Raw genomic sequence first — 20789 nt, 5'->3', positions numbered from 1 at the left:
GCATTTAACTGACCAGCGTGTCACCTTTTGATGACCAAAAGGGGCAGGTACTCTGCAGATTATATAAACAATGGCAGAGTAGATGACCCCTCCCCTTTTTTGGCCCTGTTGACCCTTCTTTCCACCCCCTTCTACCTCCTGTGTGCTCCATTGTCCTCGGCTGAGGACACATGAGTGAGATGCAATCCAAAGCCATCCTCACACAAGTGACCATCCCAAAGTTATTAATATGGGCTGGAATATAAGCTTATCTGCCTGCAATCTGTAATTGCATGAACCAACAGAATTGTAAGTAAAGATTGTATTCATCTTTATGAAGGAGTGATCCTTCATTGCTAACAAATGGGATTCTGAGCCACATGTTAATTTCTTGCCATGCTGAATCTGCTGCAAATTAAGCCAGCCGAACTCTGCTAATACTAATAATATTAAGAATAACCAAATATCCAACAAAAGTGGCATCTCAAGAAAATGCCCACCAGATTGTTGGGACATCTCCAAGTGCCCGCAAAGAAATAGAACTGTTGATTCTCTGAAAGGCCAAATGAACCACAAGCATTTCTCACCAAAATAAGAGCCAAGAAGATTCCATAATAATTGGCCACTGCATTATTACTGCAATACATTTGGTTATTGTCACTGAATGGATAGACTATTCCAATGGCTCTGAGTAAATTCCAGGACTTCAGCCCCACAGTTGCTCTAAGCTTGCACGGAACGTAAATCCTCACCAAGACGGCACACAAGCACAGAATACTCACCGTGCTTCAGCCAGAGAGAGACTCTTGGCCCCACTGACCCTCCATGTTAAGACCACCACCGACTGCTCTCTTGGGAAGACCCCCAGCAAGGCAGCGCATTCCCACGCCTGATGCTTCAAGGATTCCAGCCCCTGCCCCCGCCCCAGAGGAGGAGCCTGGTTCCACCTGCCTGGTTCTTTCTCGCAGCCCCATTTGCACCCGAAGCCTGACAGGTGGCCGACTCCAAGGGCAGAACCCGCTTCGCAGGAGGTGAGCATGTAGGTCAGCACAGCAGCAGCACTTGGCGATGTAGGGTTTCCCCCCAAACCCAGAAGTGGCTCCAAAGGGGCCAGGTGTGATCAGCCCCATCTGGCCCCTCCCTTCAAGGAAAGGAAAGGAGAGCACTGGGGAGTAGACTGGGGGAGACCCTCCTTTCCTCTCCTCCATTACCTGCCAGGATTTGTGACATGGGGCTGGCAGGAGGATCCTGGCCTTGCAGCCCTCACCACTGTCCTAAACCAAAGCAGGGAGGGCAGGTGTGTGCTTTTCCCAATTCCTCCCCTGCTCCCCACCCCAAACCAAAAAGGCAGAAAAAGATGGAGTTGGCACATGGCGTTTTATTGCTTGCAAAGGAAGAAAAGAAAGAAGGGGGGGGCGGCCCTGAGACCACCATTTCCAACTGTGAGAGTTGGGGGCAGTCTGAACATTGTTAAGGCCACAGTGCTCAACAAGACTAGCTGGAGGCCCAGGAGGTTCATCCCTCTTTCCCCAGGAGGCCCAGATCCAGAAAGATGGGGAGGGGCTGTGCCCAGACAGCTTAGGCAGGGGTTTGTATCCAGCAACATTTACTGCCTACGGGGGAGACCGCGAGGAGCCCCCGTCCTGTGTCCCTAAGTTAGTCTTCACCCTCGCCCTCTGCTCCTCCGGCTGTTCCGGCTCAACTTCCATGGGGGGGGGGGTTTCTCAGGACAGAGCGATCCAGGAGAAGAGCCTCCCCCCCCCCCCCGGACTGTGCCAGAATCTCACAAAGAAGCAGCAGCCCAAGAACGTGGCTGCCAGAAAAACCCTCCGCTCTTCACTGGGGAAGAGAAAGGCAAGAACAAAGAAGGTGCCAAGCCAGGATAATTCCGAAACCCGCTCCTTTCCCCTTCCCTGGAGACGTCCAGAGCTGGATCGTGGTGCTGCCAAAGGCTCCCTCGGCTCTCCCTCTCTCGGGGTCAGTAGGGCTCCTCCTCGTCAGAGTCCTGGACAACAGGAACGGCAGTCAGGAAGGAAGCTGAGGAGACCCACCTGCCCTTCAAAGGCTCGGCTCAGCCGTTTGGGCCACTGCGGTTGCCGGCTCAGGCCCAAAGAGGGGGAAGGTCTCGGGGGTGAAGATTCCAGCAAGAAAGGCACCCCTCCCCCCAGCCCCTGCAGAGGACATTCCCCAAAATGATGCGAGCAACCCGCAGGTCCCCCCTGCCAGCCTTCAGCCCCTCCCCCCCTGTGGCCCAAACAGTCCAGGCCAAGGCAGGCGGGCTCAGGCTTCTTGCCAGAAATGGCCCTCGAACCCAGAGCTGTGCAGAATTCGGCCCCGAGGCTGGCAAATCTCCAAGTGAAGCTTTGTATGCGGAAGTCCCCTTTTGGATTCTTCTGAATCTATCTGACAGATGGGCCTCTACTTACAACAGCTCATTTAGTGACTATTCAAAGTTATAGGTGCACTGAAAAAAGTGACTTATGACCATTTTTGACACTTGGACTGTTGTAGCATCTCCAGGGTCACTTGATCAAAATGTGAATGTTTGGCAACTGGCTCACATTTATGACAGCTGACAATCACTGATCATCTTCTGAAACTTTCTGTTGAACCAAGTCAATGGGGAATCCAGGTCCACCTAGAAACTGTGTCGCTAATTTAACAATTGCGACGGTCCATTTAACAACTGTGGCAAGAAAAGTCATGACATGGGGCAAAATTCACTTAACAAACACCTCGCTTAGCAACGAAAATTTTGGCCTCAAAGGTGGTAGAAAGTCAAGGACTCCCTGTCAATCTTCTCATCCCCCCTGACGGAAGGCAGGAGAGAGCTGCCCTGGGGCGCATCCTCCCCCTCCCCAGTGGTGGGGTGGGATTCTCCCCCAGGGCCTCCTCCGTGCTGGCTGCCTGGCAGGTGACATCCTCCCGTGTGCCCCCCCACCGTTGGGCTCTGCTGGGCAGCTGCTTGTTTTTATTGCGCACGGACCAGATGTAATTTATGTGAGGGGGGCAGAGTGCTGTCACCAGCCTGCCACACCTGGGGCAAACAAAGCAGACCAGGTGAAACGGACTAGTTTTGTCAGAAATCTCAATCCCATCCATTCCGCCATCTCCTTGTTTGGCTGCAGAGCCACCAGTTCCATTGCGGGTGTTAAGGGAAGGAGGTCATCTAGGAGCGGAGAAACCCAATGTATTGTGTATTAATCAACGTCTACAGCTGCCTCTGTGGAGGGAAGAGGAGGAAAAGGGGGTCTTCCCCGATGGGGACACCTTGCCTTCAATGGGTAGAAGAGGAAGCAGCTTACTCTCTCATAGACCACAAGGAGGCAGGAAACGGTTCACACACACAGGTTGTATATTGGACGTAATGGAAATCATATGGCGGGGATTCGGTGGAGGCCATTAATGGTCATAAATTGAATGTAAAGTTATTTTTTCAGCACCATCACAACCACAAACAGTTGCTGGATGAGGAGCTGGTAAAGGAGGATGTGGTTCTAAGTGACAATATTTGCTGGGAGGTGAAGGACTTTCCTCTACCTGCATCTGCCAATACGTTCCCTATCTCCAGCAGGCCCCCCTGGACCCCCAGTCCCAAAGCCTTGTTGGCGTCTCCTGTAGGACCTCCTACGTAGGTCTTTGCTCTGCTTGGGCCCCTCCTTGAACTCAACCACCCTCCAGGGCCTTTGGGGGCGGGGGGAGTTCAGGCCCTTTGCCATGAGCACCGCTCCCTGCCTGCTGGTCCTCAGGGGGAAAGAAGGAGACGGGTGTAAGCAGGGATAAGGCGGACTTCCCTACTACTACTGCTGCCTTCCCAGGAATCAGCGCTTCCTCAGCGTGGGGGAAATGGGGACTTACCAGGCACCGCAGACAACAGCCCACCAGCCGCTCCCTGCAGCCACGTTGCTCAGGAGGTCTACAGAAAAAGGGCAGAGAGGGGAGTGGCTCGCCCACCAGCCCAACCACTCGCCCCTCGGCTCCTCCTAGATGGGCCTCCTCCTCAGCTGCTGCTCGGCCTGGGGTGCAGCGGGGGGGGGGCATCTGTAACTCCCTGAAGAGGCAACGGGGGGGGGGCATGCCAGCCCCTTCTTCCAAGCCCCCTTTTCCTCTGCCAATACTCCCTTTCAGCCCCTCCCTCCCTGGCTCTTACTCGTCAGAGACTTCGATGGAGGACTTCTTGCACCCGGGCTGCCTCCTGCCTTTCACCAGCCCAGATTTCTGATTCATGCGGACCAGCAGCAGAACCACCACGATGCCAGAAGGGAGGAAGACCAGGATGGAAAGCAGTCCCGAGGAGGTCAGCTGGAAGGAGGCACCTTGGGGAAGAGAGACAAACGCCCTTCGGCCAGCCACTAGAGCAGGCCCCACGGGAGCCCACCAGAGCTCCCCCGAGCCCACCCACCACTCCGGCACAAATGCCAACATTAGGGATGATTAGCACAGCCCCTCCACTGCCCCAGGAGCCCCAAAGAGGAAGCTATTCTGGGGTGCAGGCAGAGGAGACCAGGCTGCCCCCCTCCCCCCCTCCGGGTTCTCTGCTCTACCCCTCTGCGTGACTGTCAGCAGCGTCTGGGGGATGTTGTGCTGCACATCTGGGGGGTTCTTCACCGAACAGCTGAAGGTGCCGTTATCCTCCAGGGTTGGGTTCCAGATCATAATCGAGGCGTCCTGCTTGGCCACATCCCCCGCCCATGAAATTCGGTCCCGGAAGCTCCCCCTCTTGGCTGGGTAGGCCTGGGACTGGTAGTGGAAGACCTGGGGGGAGGGGGTGGTCAGGCATCCCGGGCCCACAGCAGCCAGCTCCGCCAGGGAGGAGGGGCTCCTTCCTCAGCCCCCCCCCTGCTCGGCCCACTTCAGGGCCCCCCAAGCGGCTCACCGGTTCCAAGTTGCCTCCTGCAAGAGGCCGGTAGGTCCAGTCGACGGTGAGCTTCCCGCTGACTGGAGCGGAGGATTTGAACCGGCACTTGAGGGTCACCGCTTCGCCCACAAACGCGCGAACTCGGGCAACGGCCTGGATCTCCAGCAGCTGGACTCGGGCAACCGCTGCAAGCAGAGCCGTAGCGCGGGTCAGTCTCCCGGGCGGGAGGAGGCAGGGCGCTTGCCGCGAACCCGTCGCCGGAGTGGGGGGCACACCGGCGCTTGGGAGTCCCGTCGCGGCGGGGAAGCCGAACGCCCGGCCCGCCGCCTCGGGGCCTGGGGGCAACCGGCCGGGCGCCGGGTTGAAGCTCCAGCCGCCGCTGCCCAGCTGCCCGTCCTCCCGCCTCCCCGCCCGCCCGCCCGCCCGCTCACCCAAGAGGAGCAGTAGAGGCAGCGCGGCCGCCCTGCCGGCCTTCTTCCGCCCCGGCCCCATCGCTCCGGCCCCGCGGCACCTGCCCGGCCGGCCCGCCAGGGAAGCCGGAAGAGGCGGGCCCTGCTCCGAGGAGCGCTGCGGACAGGCTCGAGCCCTTCGGCCGCCCCCGGGGAAGCTTTGCGGGAACCGGCAGGGCTGGAGGCCGGAGAGGGCCAGGAGGCCGTGGGGGAGGCCAGAGGTCCGGGCCGGTCAAGGCGCTTCGGCCGTTTTGGAACCTCCTCCGATCGGGGCTGGAGCTGAATCGACTCCCGGGGGCGGGCGGAACTCTCCCGAGCGCCGTTGCTGGTGCGTGGAGGTTGAAAATGGAACCCGGTGCCCGAAGTAAAAGTCTCGCCGCTCTCGGCTTGCGTCGCGCAGTTGCCCCGGCCTTCCCCTTGGCTCGCTGCCTGGGGCCCAGCTTGGCCACCCAGACCTGCTAGACCTGAACCCCGCCCGACAACTCCCGTCGGCGCCTCCAGGCGGCAGCAGCCCCGCCCCGCTGGCCTTCCTCACCTGAGGTCACCTGACCAAGGAAAGGAGACTTTTCGAACAGGAAGCGCTCCCTGCGCAAACGGTGGAGGTGAAACTGTAGGTTTCTTTTTTCCTTTCATCGCTGTGACACTGGCAGCCTCGTGTGCCAAGGGGGTTCCGAAAACCTTTTGGGTCGGTGGTCAAGGGGATCGGTCCGCAGCAGGCGGGATGTGACCCAGAGGCCCTTCTTCCCACAGCCCCAGCGAGGACCAGCCGGCCGCATCCACTGCAATCTCCCTCCCAGCCCATTGGTGGACCAGCGAGTTTGACCCCAGAGAGGCAATGTGACCACTGCCCAGTTCTCCCCCCTCCCAACCCGACTTCAGGCACTGGGGGAGACCCCAAGATGCTTCCCCTTCCTCTTGGCTGCCCCCCCCCCCCCCAGTTCATCTGGGTCTCGAGGCAGGAACCTCCTTTTAGGCTCCCTCGCAGAACGCAGTTTGCAGAATCCACCTGGGTTGTGGCACTGATCAGGAGGGGGGGCATGCTACATTCCATTAAGCTAGATGACAGTCACTTTTAATCCCAGGCAATTGTAATCTTTATTATAAAATATTCCATTTGCATACAAAGTGTAACAAGACTCTTTAAATACATTAGTGTATGGAAGTGTGTCCCCTAAGGATATGGAAGGGCAGCCCCTATGCAATCCAGCAGATCGTACTCCAATGTCGGAAGCTGGTGAGTTTTAGAGGTAGTTGTAGGCAGGTTGCTATAGGGGTCAGGACTAAAAGGACTCAGTGGTCAGAGAGTTTAGTTTTGCTTTGCTGTTGTTCAGGGCTCTTAAATCCTCCTGAAGGAGAAAGCAGTCCCTGGTCTCAAGGCGGAGATTTGGACCGCCAGCCTGAGCTGGGAGACTGTAAAGGAGGCAGAACCCCTGCAGCCAGCAGGAACCAGCTCCTCGCCCACTCTGGGGGATCCTCTGCCTGCGCAGGTGGGGCAGGCCATAGAAACAGGGGCTTGATCCCAGTTTGGAAAAGAGGCCCGTTTCTGAGCAGTTGGGGGCTCTCCCTGGCCATCTGCCCGGGCTTTGGGGCAGAAGGGTTGGCCAGCGGTTCCCCATCCCCCTTTTTCTCCCAGCTTCCCTGGCCAGATCTTCTGCTGACCCCAACCAGGTGGCCAGTGGCCTGAGGTCACCAGGCCAGAGGCAACCTGCACCCCAGGCAGGCGGGCGGGCAGAGGAGGGCTGCTGCTTCAGGCCTTTGGGGAAGACTGGCTAGGTAGACCTCCAGCATCACCTGGGCAGAAGGTGAGGGTTGGTCCCCTGCGGGGGCCCTCTACATGCAGGGGGCCTGCTCCTTCAAGGCCAGGAGCAGAAACCATCTTTTGCCATCTCATCCAAGGGAGGATCTGGGAGAGAAGAACGCACAAGGAGTTATTGTGGGAGGGGCTGGGCCAGGCCCCCAACCCTGAGGGGCCACGAGGGCTAGACTGGCAGGTGTGGCGCCCATTCCTGGTCTCTCTCAGGGGGGAGGGAACCTTCCGCCCCCCACCTCCTCCGTCCTGCCCGATGCCAATCAAGCCCTCCAGCCACAGCATCCTTACCAAGAGCGACAGGTCCCACCCTGTCCCAGCAGAGGGGTCTCCCTTTCCGCCTCGCCTTCCTTCAGCTTTAATGGCTCCGGCCTGCTTGAGAAGAGGGGAAGGCAAGGAAGGGGCAGCACAGCTGGGTAGGCCACCACTGGCTCAGGTTGCCTTCAGGGGTGGGGGTGGGGGGTCCCTATTCTTGCTGGGAGGGGCCTGCAAAATCACTGCTGAGTCTAGCTACATCTGCCTTTTACCACCAAGCCATCCAGGGGAGGCAAGGGGGTCTTTTTTGCGGGGGTGGGAGGCTCTGGCTGCAGGAAGCAGGGAGGGGGGAGGCACCTGGAACCAGAGGTTGCACTGTCCATGCAAAACACCCACAGAGTCTATCAATCATTAGCTGCCCTCCAAAGGAGTCTCCTTGGTAGGATCTCTGCTGGGCAGCCTGGACTCTGCCCTTGGCCGGGCCCTCCCCCTGTGGCCTCTGCTGGGGGGATTCAGGCCAGGCCCGCCCCTCCTCCTCCTCCTCCTCCTCCTCCCCCACCCAGTCCTTGGCCTCCAGGGAGGGCCACCCAGGAGGAGGTCAATCCCGGCCTGCCACTCACCTGCCCACCTCCTTTGCCTTGTCTGGCTGCATCCTGCGCCGGTGACGCCAGATCACCACCACCACCACAAGGACGACCATGGCAGCACAGGAAGTGCCGATGGTGAGGACCAAGATGTGCATCTCCGAGAAGCCCCCTATCCAGAGACCACCGGGTGGCGGGTGAGGGAGAGGGACCCCGGAGCAGCAATCCCAGCCCCCCTGTGCCCCCCCACCCAGCTCACGTTTCAGCACAACGCTCAGCCGGATCTCGCCAATGACGCCGTCTACATCGGGCGGGTTCTTCACATGGCACTGGAAGGTCCCGTTGTCCTTGGGGCTCACGTGGCAGAGCAGAACTGATGCGTCGCCTTTGCCCACGTTGCCATCCCAGGCGATTCTGCCCAGGAAGCGGCCCATCTGGGAGGGGTAAGGCCGGTGGTGGAAGTGGAGCACCTGAGCACAGGAAGAGAGCCCCAGCGTCAGGCGGCTCCTGGCCATTGCTTGGCAGCCCCTGGTCTCTCTGCTTGGGGAAAGGACCCTGCGGAGCTCCCAGGGAGCGGAGGGACCTGCCCAAGGCGGTGACCCAGAAGGTGCTGCAGAGAAAGGGGGGGTGCCCAGAGGCCGGAAGATGGCCCTCAACCAGGGAAGCTTCCCCAGGGCCTCTCGTGGAGAGAACGGGGCTGCCTCTGCTGGGTGGGGGGGCAGGGGAGACTGGGCTGAGCCCCTTCTGGAGATTCTGTCTGCTGAGCCAAATCCTGCCACGGCCAAGGGCCCTTCCCATTGGCCCAGGGAAGCACCGCCCACTCTGTCCAAGGCTTCCAGAGGGGAGGGAGCGCTGTCCTCTCGGCCCAGGGGCCCCGGAGCCCCCGTCCCGCCCGCGCACCCTCAGCAGCCTCCCTGCCCCACCGTCCCGCCCCGCCCCGCCCGGGGCCTGACCGTCTCCAGGGGCTCCTTCAGCTCGGACTGGAAGTACCAGGAGACCGTCAGCTTCGGCCCCACGGGGACTGGACTGCGAAAGGTGCACTTCAAGCGCACGTCGGTCCCGTTTAAGGCTTCCAGGGCGCCCGCCGTGAACATCTCCAGGGCAGCCGCCGACCCGAGCGCTGCGGAAAGAAGCAGAAGGGGGAGGCCGCTGAGGGCCCGCAGGCGCCGGCAGGAGGAAGCGCGGAGCGGCGGCGCTTCCTGGAGGCGGGCGCGGCCCAACCGGCGGGGAAGGGAGGGTGCTGCTCCACCGGTCGCGGCTCCGACGGGCAGGAACTCGTCCGCCTTTGCCGGGGGCGCCGCTGCCTCCCGCCGGGCGGGGATCGGGGTCCGCCGCGCTGAGCCCGCCTCCACCCCCCGGTCGTCCTCCGGCCCGCCTCGCCTTACCGAGCAGAAAGAAGACCCAGGTGCGCCGCGACGCCGGGGCCTCCATGAGGGATCCGGCCGGCCGCTCCGCCCAAACGCCTCCCCGGCCTGGAATGAGCCGGGCGCGCCCCGCACGGAGTGGGAGCCTCCCAGGGAGACGCGGCCCGCCCCCTCCCGCCCCTTCCTCCCGGAGAGGGCCGCTTGCCGGGGCTTGCCGGGGCTTGTGGCTGGCGCGGCCGCCCTGGGGCTCCGGTGCGCGGGGGCGTTCTGCCCTCCCTGTCTCCTGAAAGGGAGACCCGGGCCCAGATCCGGCGCCGCTGCTTTCCGCCGGGCCCCCTGGTCTGCCCGAATACGGGACGGAATATTCCGCTTCCACTGCTTCCCGGGTTCGAACCTCAGCAGGGCCTGGCGAGCTGACAAGCGCTAAACAGAGCGAGATTGGTTTCCCTTTATTTCTTATGGGTATAAATACTTTCTTGGCAAGATCGTCACCACCGCAAAAGGTAGCGCACGCCTGGCCCAGGACCTCCGCCGCCGCCGCCGCCAGGAAGGAGAAAGTGCCGTCCCTTCTCCCACCCGGCATCTCCACCTAGCCAGGGCTGAAGGGCTGAAGGGAACCCACCCACCCCCGCTTCAGTCTTCCTGCCAGAACCCGCACTTGACAGCCAGGGGGTTAAGTACCCAAGAGCCGCCATTCCGCTCTCTCTTCCTCCCCCCACCTCACGTTCTGCTCTTTCTCTCTCTCTCTCTTTCCCTCATTGATTAACGGGCATCTTACCACAGGGTCACTGGACGTTTGACAGTCCAATCTAACCTAACCTAACCTAATGCTGTTCATTGTTTTTGACCAGTCCGCCCTCAATGTAAAAAAAACCCTTGGTTCCTTGTCAGGAAAGAGAAGGGGAAGAGGAGTCAGTCATCCAAATCAGGGCGAAATTTGGCAGGTTCTGACAGGTTCCGTAAAACCCGTAGCGGAAATTTTGAGTAGTTCCCAGAACCGGCAAATGGCCCCTCGGTGTGGCCCCAGGGGTGGGGGGTTTGGTAGTATCCTTCCTCTTTTACCCCACCAAGCCATGTCCATCAAGCCACGCCACGCCCACCCAACTATGCCCAGAGAACCGGTAGTAAAAAAATTGGATTCCACCACGGATCCCAACCACCCCTTGAATCAGAAGGGCCGTAGGGGAGAACCTGTCATCCTATGGGGGGGGCAGGAGGGTACCCAGCATCGCAAACCCAAAGGGCAGTCCTGGGGGGCAGTCTCTCTGGGCCACTAGACCCAGCTGGCACCTCTGGGGAGAAGGACTGTTGAGGGCCCGTACTACAAGAAAGCCCCACCCCGCACCCCAAACTACGGGAAAGCCACCGAGGTTTGCACAGAGGTGAGGGCCACCGGCCATTGGGGCCACCTGGGCGGGCCAGCCTTGTCCTTGGGCAAAGGGAGACGGTTGGCCTCGGACCGGCTGGGGGAGGGCCATCTCTGGGACTCGGAGTGTGTCTGTGGGTCTGCCTGGGACTGGGCAGAGAGCAGACGGGGTGGGGAGAAGGGGGAAGTCCCCATCTCCTATGCTGGGTTTGTTTTCGGCACTATAAATGACAATCTAAACATTAAAGCATCTCTTAAGCAACTCCCCCCCCCCGCCACCCATCTTCCTTGGAAGCAGGAGTTGCCACTGGGGATGCTGGCGCAGGCTCAGAAGGCGCTGTCTTCACCCAGAAAGAGAAGCTCCAGTCTGGCCAGCATCCAAGGCCACCAGGCGGAGCTCAGGCAATGCCAACCCAAAACGCAGTGGGGGTGACTCTGGCCAGCAGGGGGGATGCCAGGGAGGGGCCACAGGGCCGGACAGGAAGGCCTTGGCCCTGCTCTTGCCTGCTTGCCAGGGGGCGTCTCCGCCACACCAGTTGGAGTGGGAAACATGGTAGAGGAGTGGGGGTTGGTCAGGGAAGGGCTGCCCGCGGTAGTGACCAAAGGAACTGAACTGGGGGGGAGGGGCTCCCCAAAATAGCAACCAATTTCATGGGCAGCCAGATATTTGGGGGGGGCATTTGCCTTCTCTTCCCCCCCCCCGTGAATTTTAGATTGTGGCCCAGCCGCTCCCCCCTTGGAGTGACTGCTGGGCCCCCACCGAAGCACCCCACCCACTGGACCAACCTGCCCCACTGCCCAGCTGTGGCCCAGAGGCTGCTTCCTGCGGAGACCTCTGGTTACAGCGGAGGGCTAGAGCGGGTGGGTGGAAATTCAGGGGGCAGGTGGGGGGGGAGTGCCTCTTAGGCCCCACAGCCTGTGACCGCTTCTTCCCTATTGCTGTAAGAGCCCCCACCTCCCCAGTCCCCAATGAAATCTCTGCGGGGGGGAGTGGCCTTCCCTGAGCCTCAGTCGCTCGCCCCTCCTGCTTTGCGGGCGCTGCCGCTTCCTGGCAAGGCCGGGCTTCTTTCTCTGCCTCCGCTCTGCAAGGCCTCCAGGCAGAGGGGGGGGGGGAAGGAAGAGGTGCAGCAGGCCGCTCCGAGCACCCACGGGGAGGACGATGCCAGGGGGGCTGCGCGTGGGCGCCTGGCTGCTGCTCCTGTTCCAGGCAGGTGAGTGCCGCCTCTCCCATCTGGGCTCCTGCTCGGGCCAGCCATCTGTCCGCCCGGCCTCTGGCCCTGCAAGTCAAGGTCCCTTGGGGGCCCGGCCACACCGGGTGGAGGGAGGGAGGCAGCAAGTGTGCCCGTCTGCACTTCCAGGCCACGCTGGATCTCATGGGCAGATGCTCCAGAAGAGATCTCCAGCCGTTTTTCTAGAATTTGCAGATCATTTCCCATCCGATGTTTTCCACCCAAATTTTGTTTCTCAGGCCGGGTGGTCAGTCGTTTTCTCTCCTCCCGTTGACCACCCCAGGTAACCCTCGACTGACAGCCTCAATGGGGACTAGAACTATTGTTGCTAAGCAAAGCAGTCACTAAATTTTGTGACTTTTTTGGCTGCAGTTGTGAAACAAACCAAACCAACTTCCTCCCCTTGACCCCCTGGTTGAAGCCCCTTGGGGAAGTTCCAGAGGACAATCGCGCAATGGGGAGGGTGCGTGGAGGGTCACCAGTGCGAGGACCAGTGGTTGGTTTTCAGGCAGCCTTGTGGTCATGAGGTCAAACGGTTGTTAAATGGCAGGAACTCAAACACTGCCTGGAATCTCAGGGGGCTGCTCGAGTGCGGAGGGGGGGAAGAGCCCCCCTCCTGAGAAGAGTCCTGGAGGGCAGATGAAAGGAAGGGAAGCTGGGCCGCAGGGGGAGCACTGGGGGGAGGGGGAGGGTCTCTCGCTGGCTGCTCTTTGGAGGGGAGTGGGGGGGGGAGTTGAGCCTGCCCTCCAAATAAAAGTCCCCTTGGGGGATGCACAGTTTGGCACAGGCGCCATCTGAGGAAGCTTCTGGAAGGTCCCCCAATCTCTCTGCCTTCCGGAGGGGGGAGCAAGTCCACCCTCAACTTCTTCCGCTGGGTTTGGCTGCCGTGGGGACCACACGGGGCTCCAGAGGCCTTTGGGAGGATTTGCACCAAGTTCCTTGCTTGGACGGAGCAGCCACTTCGTTTTGGGGGCTCGGGGGGGGGGGGCAAATCGGACGACAGCTTTGCTCAGGCTCCATAAGAAGAGAAAGGGATTTTCAGGTGCTGGGGGCGGAAGGGGCCACGTGTGAGCGTCTCTCCGACCTCTCTCCTCCTTCTTTCCACAGCTGGGCTTGTGGCGGGAGAGGCTGAAGGTAAGGAAGGGGGCAGGGGGGCTCTAGGACTTCAGGTGACGGAGGGACCCAGGGAGCTCCTCCCCCCCAGGCAGCCACCAGCTGCGGTGCATTGACCCGGGTGGGTTTGTGGACAGAGGGTGAAGAAAATGAGGGGGGGGGGGCAATTAGGCCCACCCTCTGTCCTGGCTGCCCCAGGGGCATGTCTCATTCTTTTGAATGGAAACTCGGGTTGGGGGCCATCCAGGAAAGCGGTTGGGGAGGGGGGCAGAGGGAGGAACGGCAGCCAGTGACAAACCCCTGCGGCAAAGCAGGCCAGACCCGAACATGGGGCAAATGGAAAAAGCCACAGAGCCTCAACCGGGAGGAAGGGGGATGCCGTGGGGTGGGTCCCAAGGTCTCTCCCAGGGGTCACTTGGCCACTGCGCTTCCTGCGGAGGTCCTGCGGGATGACCCACCAGCGTTTGCACCCAGGGCTGCCAGGCAGATTCTCTCTCACTTGCCATAGAAATCACGGTGGAAATCGCTTCGGGGAACGTGGTCCTCACATGCCCGGGAGTGAAATCCCGGTGGACGAAGAGTGGATCTGGCACGGGGGAGGAATCGAACGTCCTGGAAATCTCCGACGCAAAAGAACTGCTCCAGATCGAAAGAGGGAAGCAATATTCCTGCAACCATAACGCCACCCAATCCTTGGATATCTACCTGAAGATCAGAGGTCAGCCGCCTGCAGCTGTGGTGTCCTGGGGCCCCTGGTGGTGGTGGGGGGCTGGGAGCAGAGGAGACCCTTCCCGGCCGAGCTCCCTCTGCAGCCGGGGGTCCTGGCGGTCTTGCAGGGTGCGAGGACTGTGTGGAGCTGAGCCTGGGCCTGGGGGCTGGCATCCTGGTGGCTGACCTGCTGCTCACCCTGGCCGTCCTGCTCCTCGCCTACCTCTGCAGCCAGAAGCAGCGGCAGGCCCTCTTCAGGCCAGGAGCCCCACGGAAGCCGCAAGGTGAGGGCCTCCTCTTCTCCCCCCCGCCCCCCTTCCGCAGTGGGGGAGGGCTCCAGGGAGGCTGAGGGCCCCCACAGGGACAGAGGAGGAAGGGCAGGGACCATGGACTTTGCACTTGGCTTTTTGCTCCAGGGCAGCAAGCAGACCGCGCCCCACCCGTCCCAAACCCGGATTATGAGGTGAGCCCCGACCTGAATACTGGGGGTGGGGAGCCCATGCTGGGCAGCACCTCGAGTCCTGGGGGCCGAGGGCCTGAGCCGCAGAGGGGAGGCAGGTGGGCAGGGGGAGGCTGGGGGCCCCCAGGTCTGGCTTTCACAAAGGGGACAGGCAGGGTCCCCAAATGGCTACTCTGGCACTGGAGGGGGGGCGGGTCAGAAATGCAGCCGGGAGGTTCAGTCCAAAGGGGATTTGAGTGGACTCTCTCGGTCTGCTCTTCTTTCAATTAATTTTTAAAATCTAACAGCCAAATTGGAAGCTACGTGGTGAATTTTTTTACTAGCTAATTCAGAAAGTCAGACCACGCTAGCCTTCCAGCCCCCCCTTCTTTGAGGTCCCCCCCATAACGCGGCTTCAGGCTCCGTACGGCAGAGGGAGGCCCCACTTCCCTGACATGCAGGGCACAAACCACGGCGAAAGCCTTTGAGGGACGGTGGCCAGAGCCGAGGGTCCCACTCCAGAGGCGCACGGCCAGGGGCCCAGCAAGCGAGGCCACACATGCCAAAACCGCGTTCTGTTCCCACAGCCGATCCGCAAGGCCCAGCGGGAGGTCTACGCCGGCCTGGGGCACCAGCCTTCCTGAGACGCTGCCAGAGGCCCCTCCCTGCCCCTGCTTGCTGACCTTCCTGTTGGCGCCTAGGAAATCGGGAGGGGGGGCGGCCTGGAGAGCCCCTTCATCCCAGGGGGCGCAGAGGGCCGCCAGATGCCCCGAGGGCTCCTCAGACTGCAGCCCTCCCCCGGGCAAGAAGGGGGCGCCACAGAGGACTCTCCCCCCGGGCGGGGCCTCTCAGCCGCAGCACCACTGCCCCAAGTGCCTGCAGGGGCTCCTGTCTGGTGGCCTGGGCAGGGCCTGCGGTTGGGGCTGAGGGTGCCCAGCGACCCCTTTTGGCTGGGTCTCCCCTGGGGCACCGGAGAGGGCAGGCCCGCTCGCTCAGTTTGGGCTTCAGGAGTCCTGAGCCCACCTGCCCTGGCAGGGGGGGCCGTGGGGAAAAGGAGCCCGCCCCCTGCGCATTCGCTTTGATTGTACTCACAAAGAACCCCAGTAAAGCTCGGCTCCCCCCACCCCACAGATGACGACTCCTCTTTCTTCCGTGCTGCGGGCGTCACTGGGAGCAGACGGGGGGGCTTGGGGGGAGGGGGCAGGGAGGGGAGGTGCGGGGGCAACAGACATCCGAGCCCAGATTGTCTCCGCTGTCCCACCTGCCGCCAGTGGCCCAGGAGGGGGAGAGCCAGAAGCCCTGGGGGGCTGGAGAGGGATAGAGGTGGGGGTGCGCCACCGTAGCCCAAAGGCTGGCTCCCCTCCCCCCATTCTGGCTTTGAGAGCCAGCCAAACGCCCCCACGGCGCATCACGGAGGCTTCCGCTGCACAGACTCCGGCAGTTGTGGTGGGGAGGAACAGCTGGGGCCCCACGTACGAACAGCCACCCCCCCACCCCACCCCGTGGAGGGGTTCTTTCCACAGGATGCGGTCAAAAGCAAACACAGCTGCAACTCAAGAAAGAGAGGCACAAACCTCCACCCGGTGCAAAAGCCACATTGTGCTGCCCTGTGGATCAACACCCAGGGTGGCGACACACTCGTGCAAACGGCCGACCACCTCCCCGCGGCCCTTAGATTCACAAACCATGTCAGACAGGACATTGGAGGCAACCTCTTTTATTGGGGGAGGGGCAGGACGCAGAGGGGAGCAACAGCAGGGACCCCGTTTCAGCTGCAGAGAGGACGGGCCCCCCCGAGTGCACTCATCATTAAGGAATCCCCCCCCCAGAAAATGGAACCCAGCCGCTCTGGCCATGCCCCACCTCAGCTGGCCCAACGGGTGTCCCTGGGGGATTGAGCCCAGGCAGGGCCCCCGAAGGTGGCTGGAGAGCGGACTCATCGCCGTCGAGTCTTGGCAATGCCAACGTGGCTGTAGGGCCTGTCGCTGTGCTCCTGGAGAGGCTAGAAGGGAAGACGGCAGCGTTGAGGGCCAGCAGTGGGCGTAGAGGGGACGACAGCTCTGGGGAAGTTCGGCCTGGTCAGGCAGGCCACACTGACCCGGCCGTTTCCCAGACAACTCCTCCCCCTGCAGTTCTGAGTGGCCGTTCCGCTGCCCCGCACAGCCCGCCTCCTCTGGGGTGGCAGGCAGGGTTTCTGGGAGGGAAATCAGTGCTGTGGCCCCAGGACGGCCGAGGGCACCCCCGAAAGGCCTCCCACTCTAAGGCACCACTGTTGCCCAGGGCCTCTCTCACCTCACTGCCATCAACCACGCCAAGCCCAGAAGACACCCGGCAGGCAAAGGCCAGCTGTGGCTGGGGTGTGTGGTCCAGGGGGGGCTGCCCAATGCCTCAAGAGGCCTGGCAGAGTCTGCTGTCCTTGGGGCAGCCTTCCCTGCCTGGGGGGTCCTCCATGGGGCTGGAGGGGACGGAGAGGCCATCCCATCAGTGGCGACAAGAGCAGCTGGTTTACTCAGGGATTGGGCACAGGTGTGTCCCTGCCTGGCTCCAGCTCTGCCCCACCTCCACAGGTGGCCTAACACCTTCACCCAAGGGGCTGTGCCAGTCTCTGACCTGACTCGGGGAGGACAGGTCAAAAGGAAGCTCTCACCTGGTACAGCTGCTCGTTGGCCAACAGGCACTGCTTGTCCGAAGCTGCAGGGTCAAAAGAGGAAGGCTGAGGCCACAGGTATCAAACCCAGAACCCAAGAGAGCGGGGGGGGGGGGGGGCTTTCCTCCTGGAGAAAACCAGTGGTCGGTCACCCGGCTGCCCTTTCCTGTCCCCTCCTCACCTTGAGCTGGCCAGCCACGCTCTTCCAGGCCTATGTGGTACACAGCGATAGCCAGGAAGGCGGTGGCAATGAGGCTGGCCGCGGAAACCCCCAGAATCGTGGCGAGGTCAAGATGGACGCAGTTCTGGCACACTGTAGTGGAAGGAAACAGTGAAGACACACACACACACACACCCAGGCCTCCCTCAAGAAGAGCAGCAGGGGTCCTTCCTGGCAGTGGCCCTCGCGCACCCAAAGCCATTGCCAGGTCACTGGGCAGAGAAAGCCCCCCCCCCAACTGCAGCAGTCCCCGACCTGTGCACCCCCGGGGGCCCCTCCCAGGCAGAGGGGCAGGTCACTGGTGTCCTGGGGAAGAGCAGCCTGGCAAGGGCCAAGCAGAGAGGTTTCAGGGTCAGAGTTAGGGATCTGACAGTTTGACCCTTCAGAAAACTCTGCTTCCTTTCCCAATATCTAAGGGCAGACAAGCAGCCCCCTGGGGCAAAGGCCATAGGAAGAGGGCCCACTTTGTTTCACCAGCTGAGAAGCAAACTCTTTTTTGAGACTTTGCTGCCAAACGAAGGAAGCTCCTTGTGAAGGAAGGGGGCAAACACAGGCCAATTTACCAGGCCCAGATTCTTTTGTATACATTTGTCCATCGAGCTGCTCCCATCCTCCTTGTGTGGCTCCAGCCTCTCTCTGGGTAGGGAGTGGAGCTCAGACGCTCCTTTCGCCTGAACCCTCCCACCGGAAAGGGCAGGGAGATTTCTGGGAACCCTGCTGGAACTGGAGGACTGGCGAGGTGGTTGAATGAGGGGGAGAGAGAAGGCGTACGCACTCCGAATGAAGACTTGCATGGGCCTGCTGCTTCTATTAGAATTGCTGATGCACTTGTAGGTGCCTCTGGGGTCGTCCATCACAGCCAAAACCAACTCCTCCCCTTGGAAGCTTAGACTCCTCCCATCTTTTGACCAGCGCGTTGCATTATTGCCGTCTTTACATACCAGGGAGACGTTTTTTCCTTTCTGACTGATGGCGATGACACCTGCAGGACAAAGGGGAGGAGGTGGGGCCGTGACCCCACAGGCAAAGCCTTGCCAGCACCCCCAGGCTTTCAGGGCCCAAACAAAGTATTTTAGCCAGACACTGGGCCATTCATGGTATTCCACCAGCAAAAGTATCATAGTTAATCATGGTCAAGGGAAAGAACGTATTCCTAGTTCTCGGCCAGCGGTTGCTCTTGAGCCAGGGCCTGCTTTGGTTTTCCCTACCCAGCTTCTGGGCATCAGAGGGTGGGGTGGGGGGGTAGTGTTGTCTGCTGAAAGCATACCCCCAGGCCTCTGCAAAGCCAGTATCTTGCCATCAGCCCCTGGGACCAAATCCGTGCAGCTGCTTCTCGGCCACAGTGCCTGTCGGCTTTGCTTGTCTCAGGGGCCTTGCCTTCCTCCTGTATCGCGTTCCCTGCGTCCATAGTGCTGCTGAGTAGCTGCTTTCTCCCAAGGCTCCACCCGGCAGCCTTGAATTGCTTAAAGCCCTTTGCCCCCCCCCTCCCGCCATCCAGGAATGAGTCTTGATGACCTTCTAGCCAGCCAGAAAAACCCCTTTCTTCCCAAATATTCTTTCGGAAACAAGCCTCCTCCAAACACTCGGGATCTGGAAAATTCAGAAGCCAGACCCCAATGAAAGAGAGCCAAAATTTAAGCACATCAAGAATCACTGACTGGGCTTGTGCAGTCTACATACATTGTACAAACCCAACCAGTTATGGCAGAGTCAGTAAAGCACAACCACAACCTAGGGTGGGCCCCAGACGTATTGTATACATCCAACCTATTTAAACTCCTCCCAAACAGCCTCCCTCGTTTCCCTTCCCTTAGTACCATTGTCAGATGTGGTTTTTCCACTTGCGCTGATGCCTGAAAGAAAATAATTTCATGTTGAGAAACACGGAGCAAAATAAACTGGGACAAAGAAACACCAATAGCACCACACACCAATCCTCCACCAGGTTGTCCAGGCAACATCAAACAGTTGTACCTATACTATTTTATTTATTTGGTTGGATTCCTATGCTGCCCTTCTCCGCAGACTCAGGGCGCCTTAGAAAAGTGGGAATAAAATACAACGCAATACAACAAGAGAAACTCAACCTAATATTAAAACCCCTAAGATATAAAAACATTCACATTCATTCAACTACAATCACACAATCACATCTTCAACTGGAGTGAGATGTTAGGCTCAACGGCCCCTAGGCCTGCCGGCAAAGGTGAGTTTTTAAAACCTTGAAGGGTGGGGGATGAGTGCTGATCTATGGAGGGAGTTGGTTCCAGAGGGTCGGGGCAGCCACAGAGAAGGCTCTTCCCCTAGGCCTTGCCCGCCAGCATTGCTTAGCATTGCCCCAGGTTGACCTGGAGAAGGCCAACCCTGTGGGCCGTAACCGGTCGCTGGGATACATGCAGATGCAGTGAAAAGACTGAACTCCATGCCAAACGGCACCCAGGGAAGGAATAGCAAACAGTAATGGAGAACTGACCAGCCTTTGGCGGAAAGGATGACGTTGACCTGAGCAAGAGAAAATTTCTGTGACTTTTTAATTTCAGAAAGAGGTGGCTAAGGAGTATCACAATCAGGATTTTTAATTAGGCTGAGGAATACGGACAGAGAGAAGTTTTTCTCCCTCCAAATGCTGTTCAGGATAGGCACGTAACAATATTCTGCCGCCTACCACAGGCTGGGGAGACAGGACCAGACCTTTCGGCCTTGGAATCTGGCAGCCACCCAAAGGCAACATCTCCTTGGTGGCCTCTGGCAGGCTTTCCTCTTCATTTGCGTTCAGCCTTTCTTCTAATGGCTTGCAGCATAAACGCCCCGTTCTTCCTGTATGAGCTCAGGGAGGCTGAGGGAAATGGCTGGCTACACCTGGTCACCCTCGCTGCCCCCAACTCAAGGCCGGGTGAGAAGAGGACGCGGGGCTGCTGAGTGCAAGCCACAGATTAGATTAGATTTATTGGATTTATATGCCGCCCCTCTCCGCAAACTGGCAATGACCCGGCAGTCTGGTCCCCTTCTTGCCATGCCCGCCTCTTTCTTTCTTTTGCGCCCTGCCTCCCCTCACTTTCGCTGCCCTGAACTGACAAGCCAGCTGCCTTCCAGATGCTGCCTGCCTGCCTGCCTTGGGCGCAACGCCTACCTTGCAAGAGCAGGGCCAGCACCACTGCAGCCCACGCCAGCTCTTCCTGGCTCCCCATGCTCATGTCCTTCCCCGACGAGGAGCAGGCCACGGACTTCAGGCAGGGGAAACAGAGGCTGGGCAAGGAGGCGCAGCAGGAAGTCTCTGGGTGTGTGGGTGGGGGAGCGCTTCCGTTGTGTCTTTCTGTCTGTCTGTGTGTGTGTGTGGGCGCACGCGCGCATTGACACAAAAGGCAACGGAAGGAGGAGGGGGAGGCTGCGGGCAAAGCGGCCCCTTCGCAGAACGGGATGGCCGCGGCGGGCGCCTCTCCACGAACCTCGGTCCTTGTGGCGCTGAGACCCCCCCCCCGCACCGCCTCCCCCCGCCAGACCCCCCCCCTCCCCGCCCGGGCACGGCTCTTCTCCCGCCACCGCCCGCCCGCCCACCCTCTGCTGCAGCGCCCGCCAGGGACCGAGGAGGTGGCGGGCCGGGGGGGGCGTCCTGTCCTGCCCCCCCGCCCCCTCCTCAGGGTCTCCCGCGCGCCCTACATGGTGCTACGCGCCGCCGCTCAAGGCCCTGGCTGGAGCGCCGGGCGGAGGATGCGCCGGCAGTCCCCTCTGGCCGCGACGCGGCTCTATGATTCGGCTGGCTGGCTGGCAACG

At 60.5% G+C, this 20789-nt stretch overlaps 4 protein-coding genes across 7 annotated transcripts; 1 reads left to right on the top strand and 3 right to left on the bottom strand.

Annotated features, from left to right (window-relative positions):
* Window positions 1–1337: 1337 nt before the first annotated feature.
* On the bottom strand, window positions 1338–5773 carry LOC139174997 (myelin protein zero-like protein 3). The gene is made up of 6 exons (XM_070765787.1): window positions 5269–5773; window positions 4856–5022; window positions 4524–4734; window positions 4130–4295; window positions 3838–3895; window positions 1338–1984 (listed from the first exon to the last, which is right to left on the bottom strand). Exons 1-6 carry the CDS (start codon window positions 5327–5329, stop codon window positions 1958–1960), a joined length of 690 nt encoding a protein of 229 aa, XP_070621888.1. The 5' UTR covers window positions 5330–5773; the 3' UTR covers window positions 1338–1957.
* Window positions 5774–6356: 583 nt separating this feature from the next.
* MPZL2 (myelin protein zero like 2) lies at window positions 6357–9914 on the bottom strand. 2 transcript variants are annotated; one of them, XM_070765776.1, is made up of 6 exons: window positions 9318–9914; window positions 8886–9052; window positions 8192–8402; window positions 7969–8104; window positions 7385–7468; window positions 6357–7189 (listed from the first exon to the last, which is right to left on the bottom strand). In XM_070765776.1, coding segments are annotated over exons 1-6 (1161 nt in total). In that variant the 5' UTR covers window positions 9880–9914; the 3' UTR covers window positions 6357–7188. The 2 variants fall into 2 exon arrangements, with proteins under 2 accessions (XP_070621877.1, XP_070621878.1); XM_070765777.1 differs by having other exon boundaries at window positions 7385–7465.
* A 977-nt stretch (window positions 9915–10891) lies between these two features.
* CD3E (CD3 epsilon subunit of T-cell receptor complex) lies at window positions 10892–15281 on the top strand. Of its 2 annotated transcripts, none has more exons than XM_070765795.1 (6): window positions 10892–12174; window positions 12999–13025; window positions 13513–13722; window positions 13841–13996; window positions 14129–14175; window positions 14739–15281. In XM_070765795.1, exons 1-6 carry the CDS (start codon window positions 12102–12104, stop codon window positions 14793–14795), a joined length of 570 nt encoding a protein of 189 aa, XP_070621896.1. In that variant the 5' UTR covers window positions 10892–12101; the 3' UTR covers window positions 14796–15281. The 2 variants fall into 2 exon arrangements, with proteins under 2 accessions (XP_070621896.1, XP_070621898.1); XM_070765797.1 differs by having other exon boundaries at window positions 11052–11873.
* A 571-nt stretch (window positions 15282–15852) lies between these two features.
* LOC139174999 (T-cell surface glycoprotein CD3 gamma chain-like) lies at window positions 15853–20506 on the bottom strand. Of its 2 annotated transcripts, XM_070765791.1 has the most exons (6): window positions 20149–20506; window positions 18836–18871; window positions 17794–18000; window positions 16980–17111; window positions 16799–16842; window positions 15853–16153 (listed from the first exon to the last, which is right to left on the bottom strand). In XM_070765791.1, the coding sequence occupies exons 1-6, from the start codon at window positions 20210–20212 to the stop codon at window positions 16088–16090; spliced, it is 549 nt and encodes a 182-aa protein (XP_070621892.1). In that variant the 5' UTR covers window positions 20213–20506; the 3' UTR covers window positions 15853–16087. The 2 variants fall into 2 exon arrangements, with proteins under 2 accessions (XP_070621892.1, XP_070621891.1); XM_070765790.1 differs by lacking the exons at window positions 18836–18871; window positions 20149–20506 and having other exon boundaries at window positions 17794–18234.
* Window positions 20507–20789: the final 283 nt, after the last annotated feature.

The sequence above is a fragment of the Erythrolamprus reginae genome, chromosome 12 (genome assembly GCF_031021105.1).
Source record: "Erythrolamprus reginae isolate rEryReg1 chromosome 12, rEryReg1.hap1, whole genome shotgun sequence".
Taxonomy (NCBI): Eukaryota; Metazoa; Chordata; class Lepidosauria; order Squamata; family Dipsadidae; genus Erythrolamprus; species Erythrolamprus reginae.
This window is presented reverse-complemented; position numbering and strand designations above follow the sequence as displayed.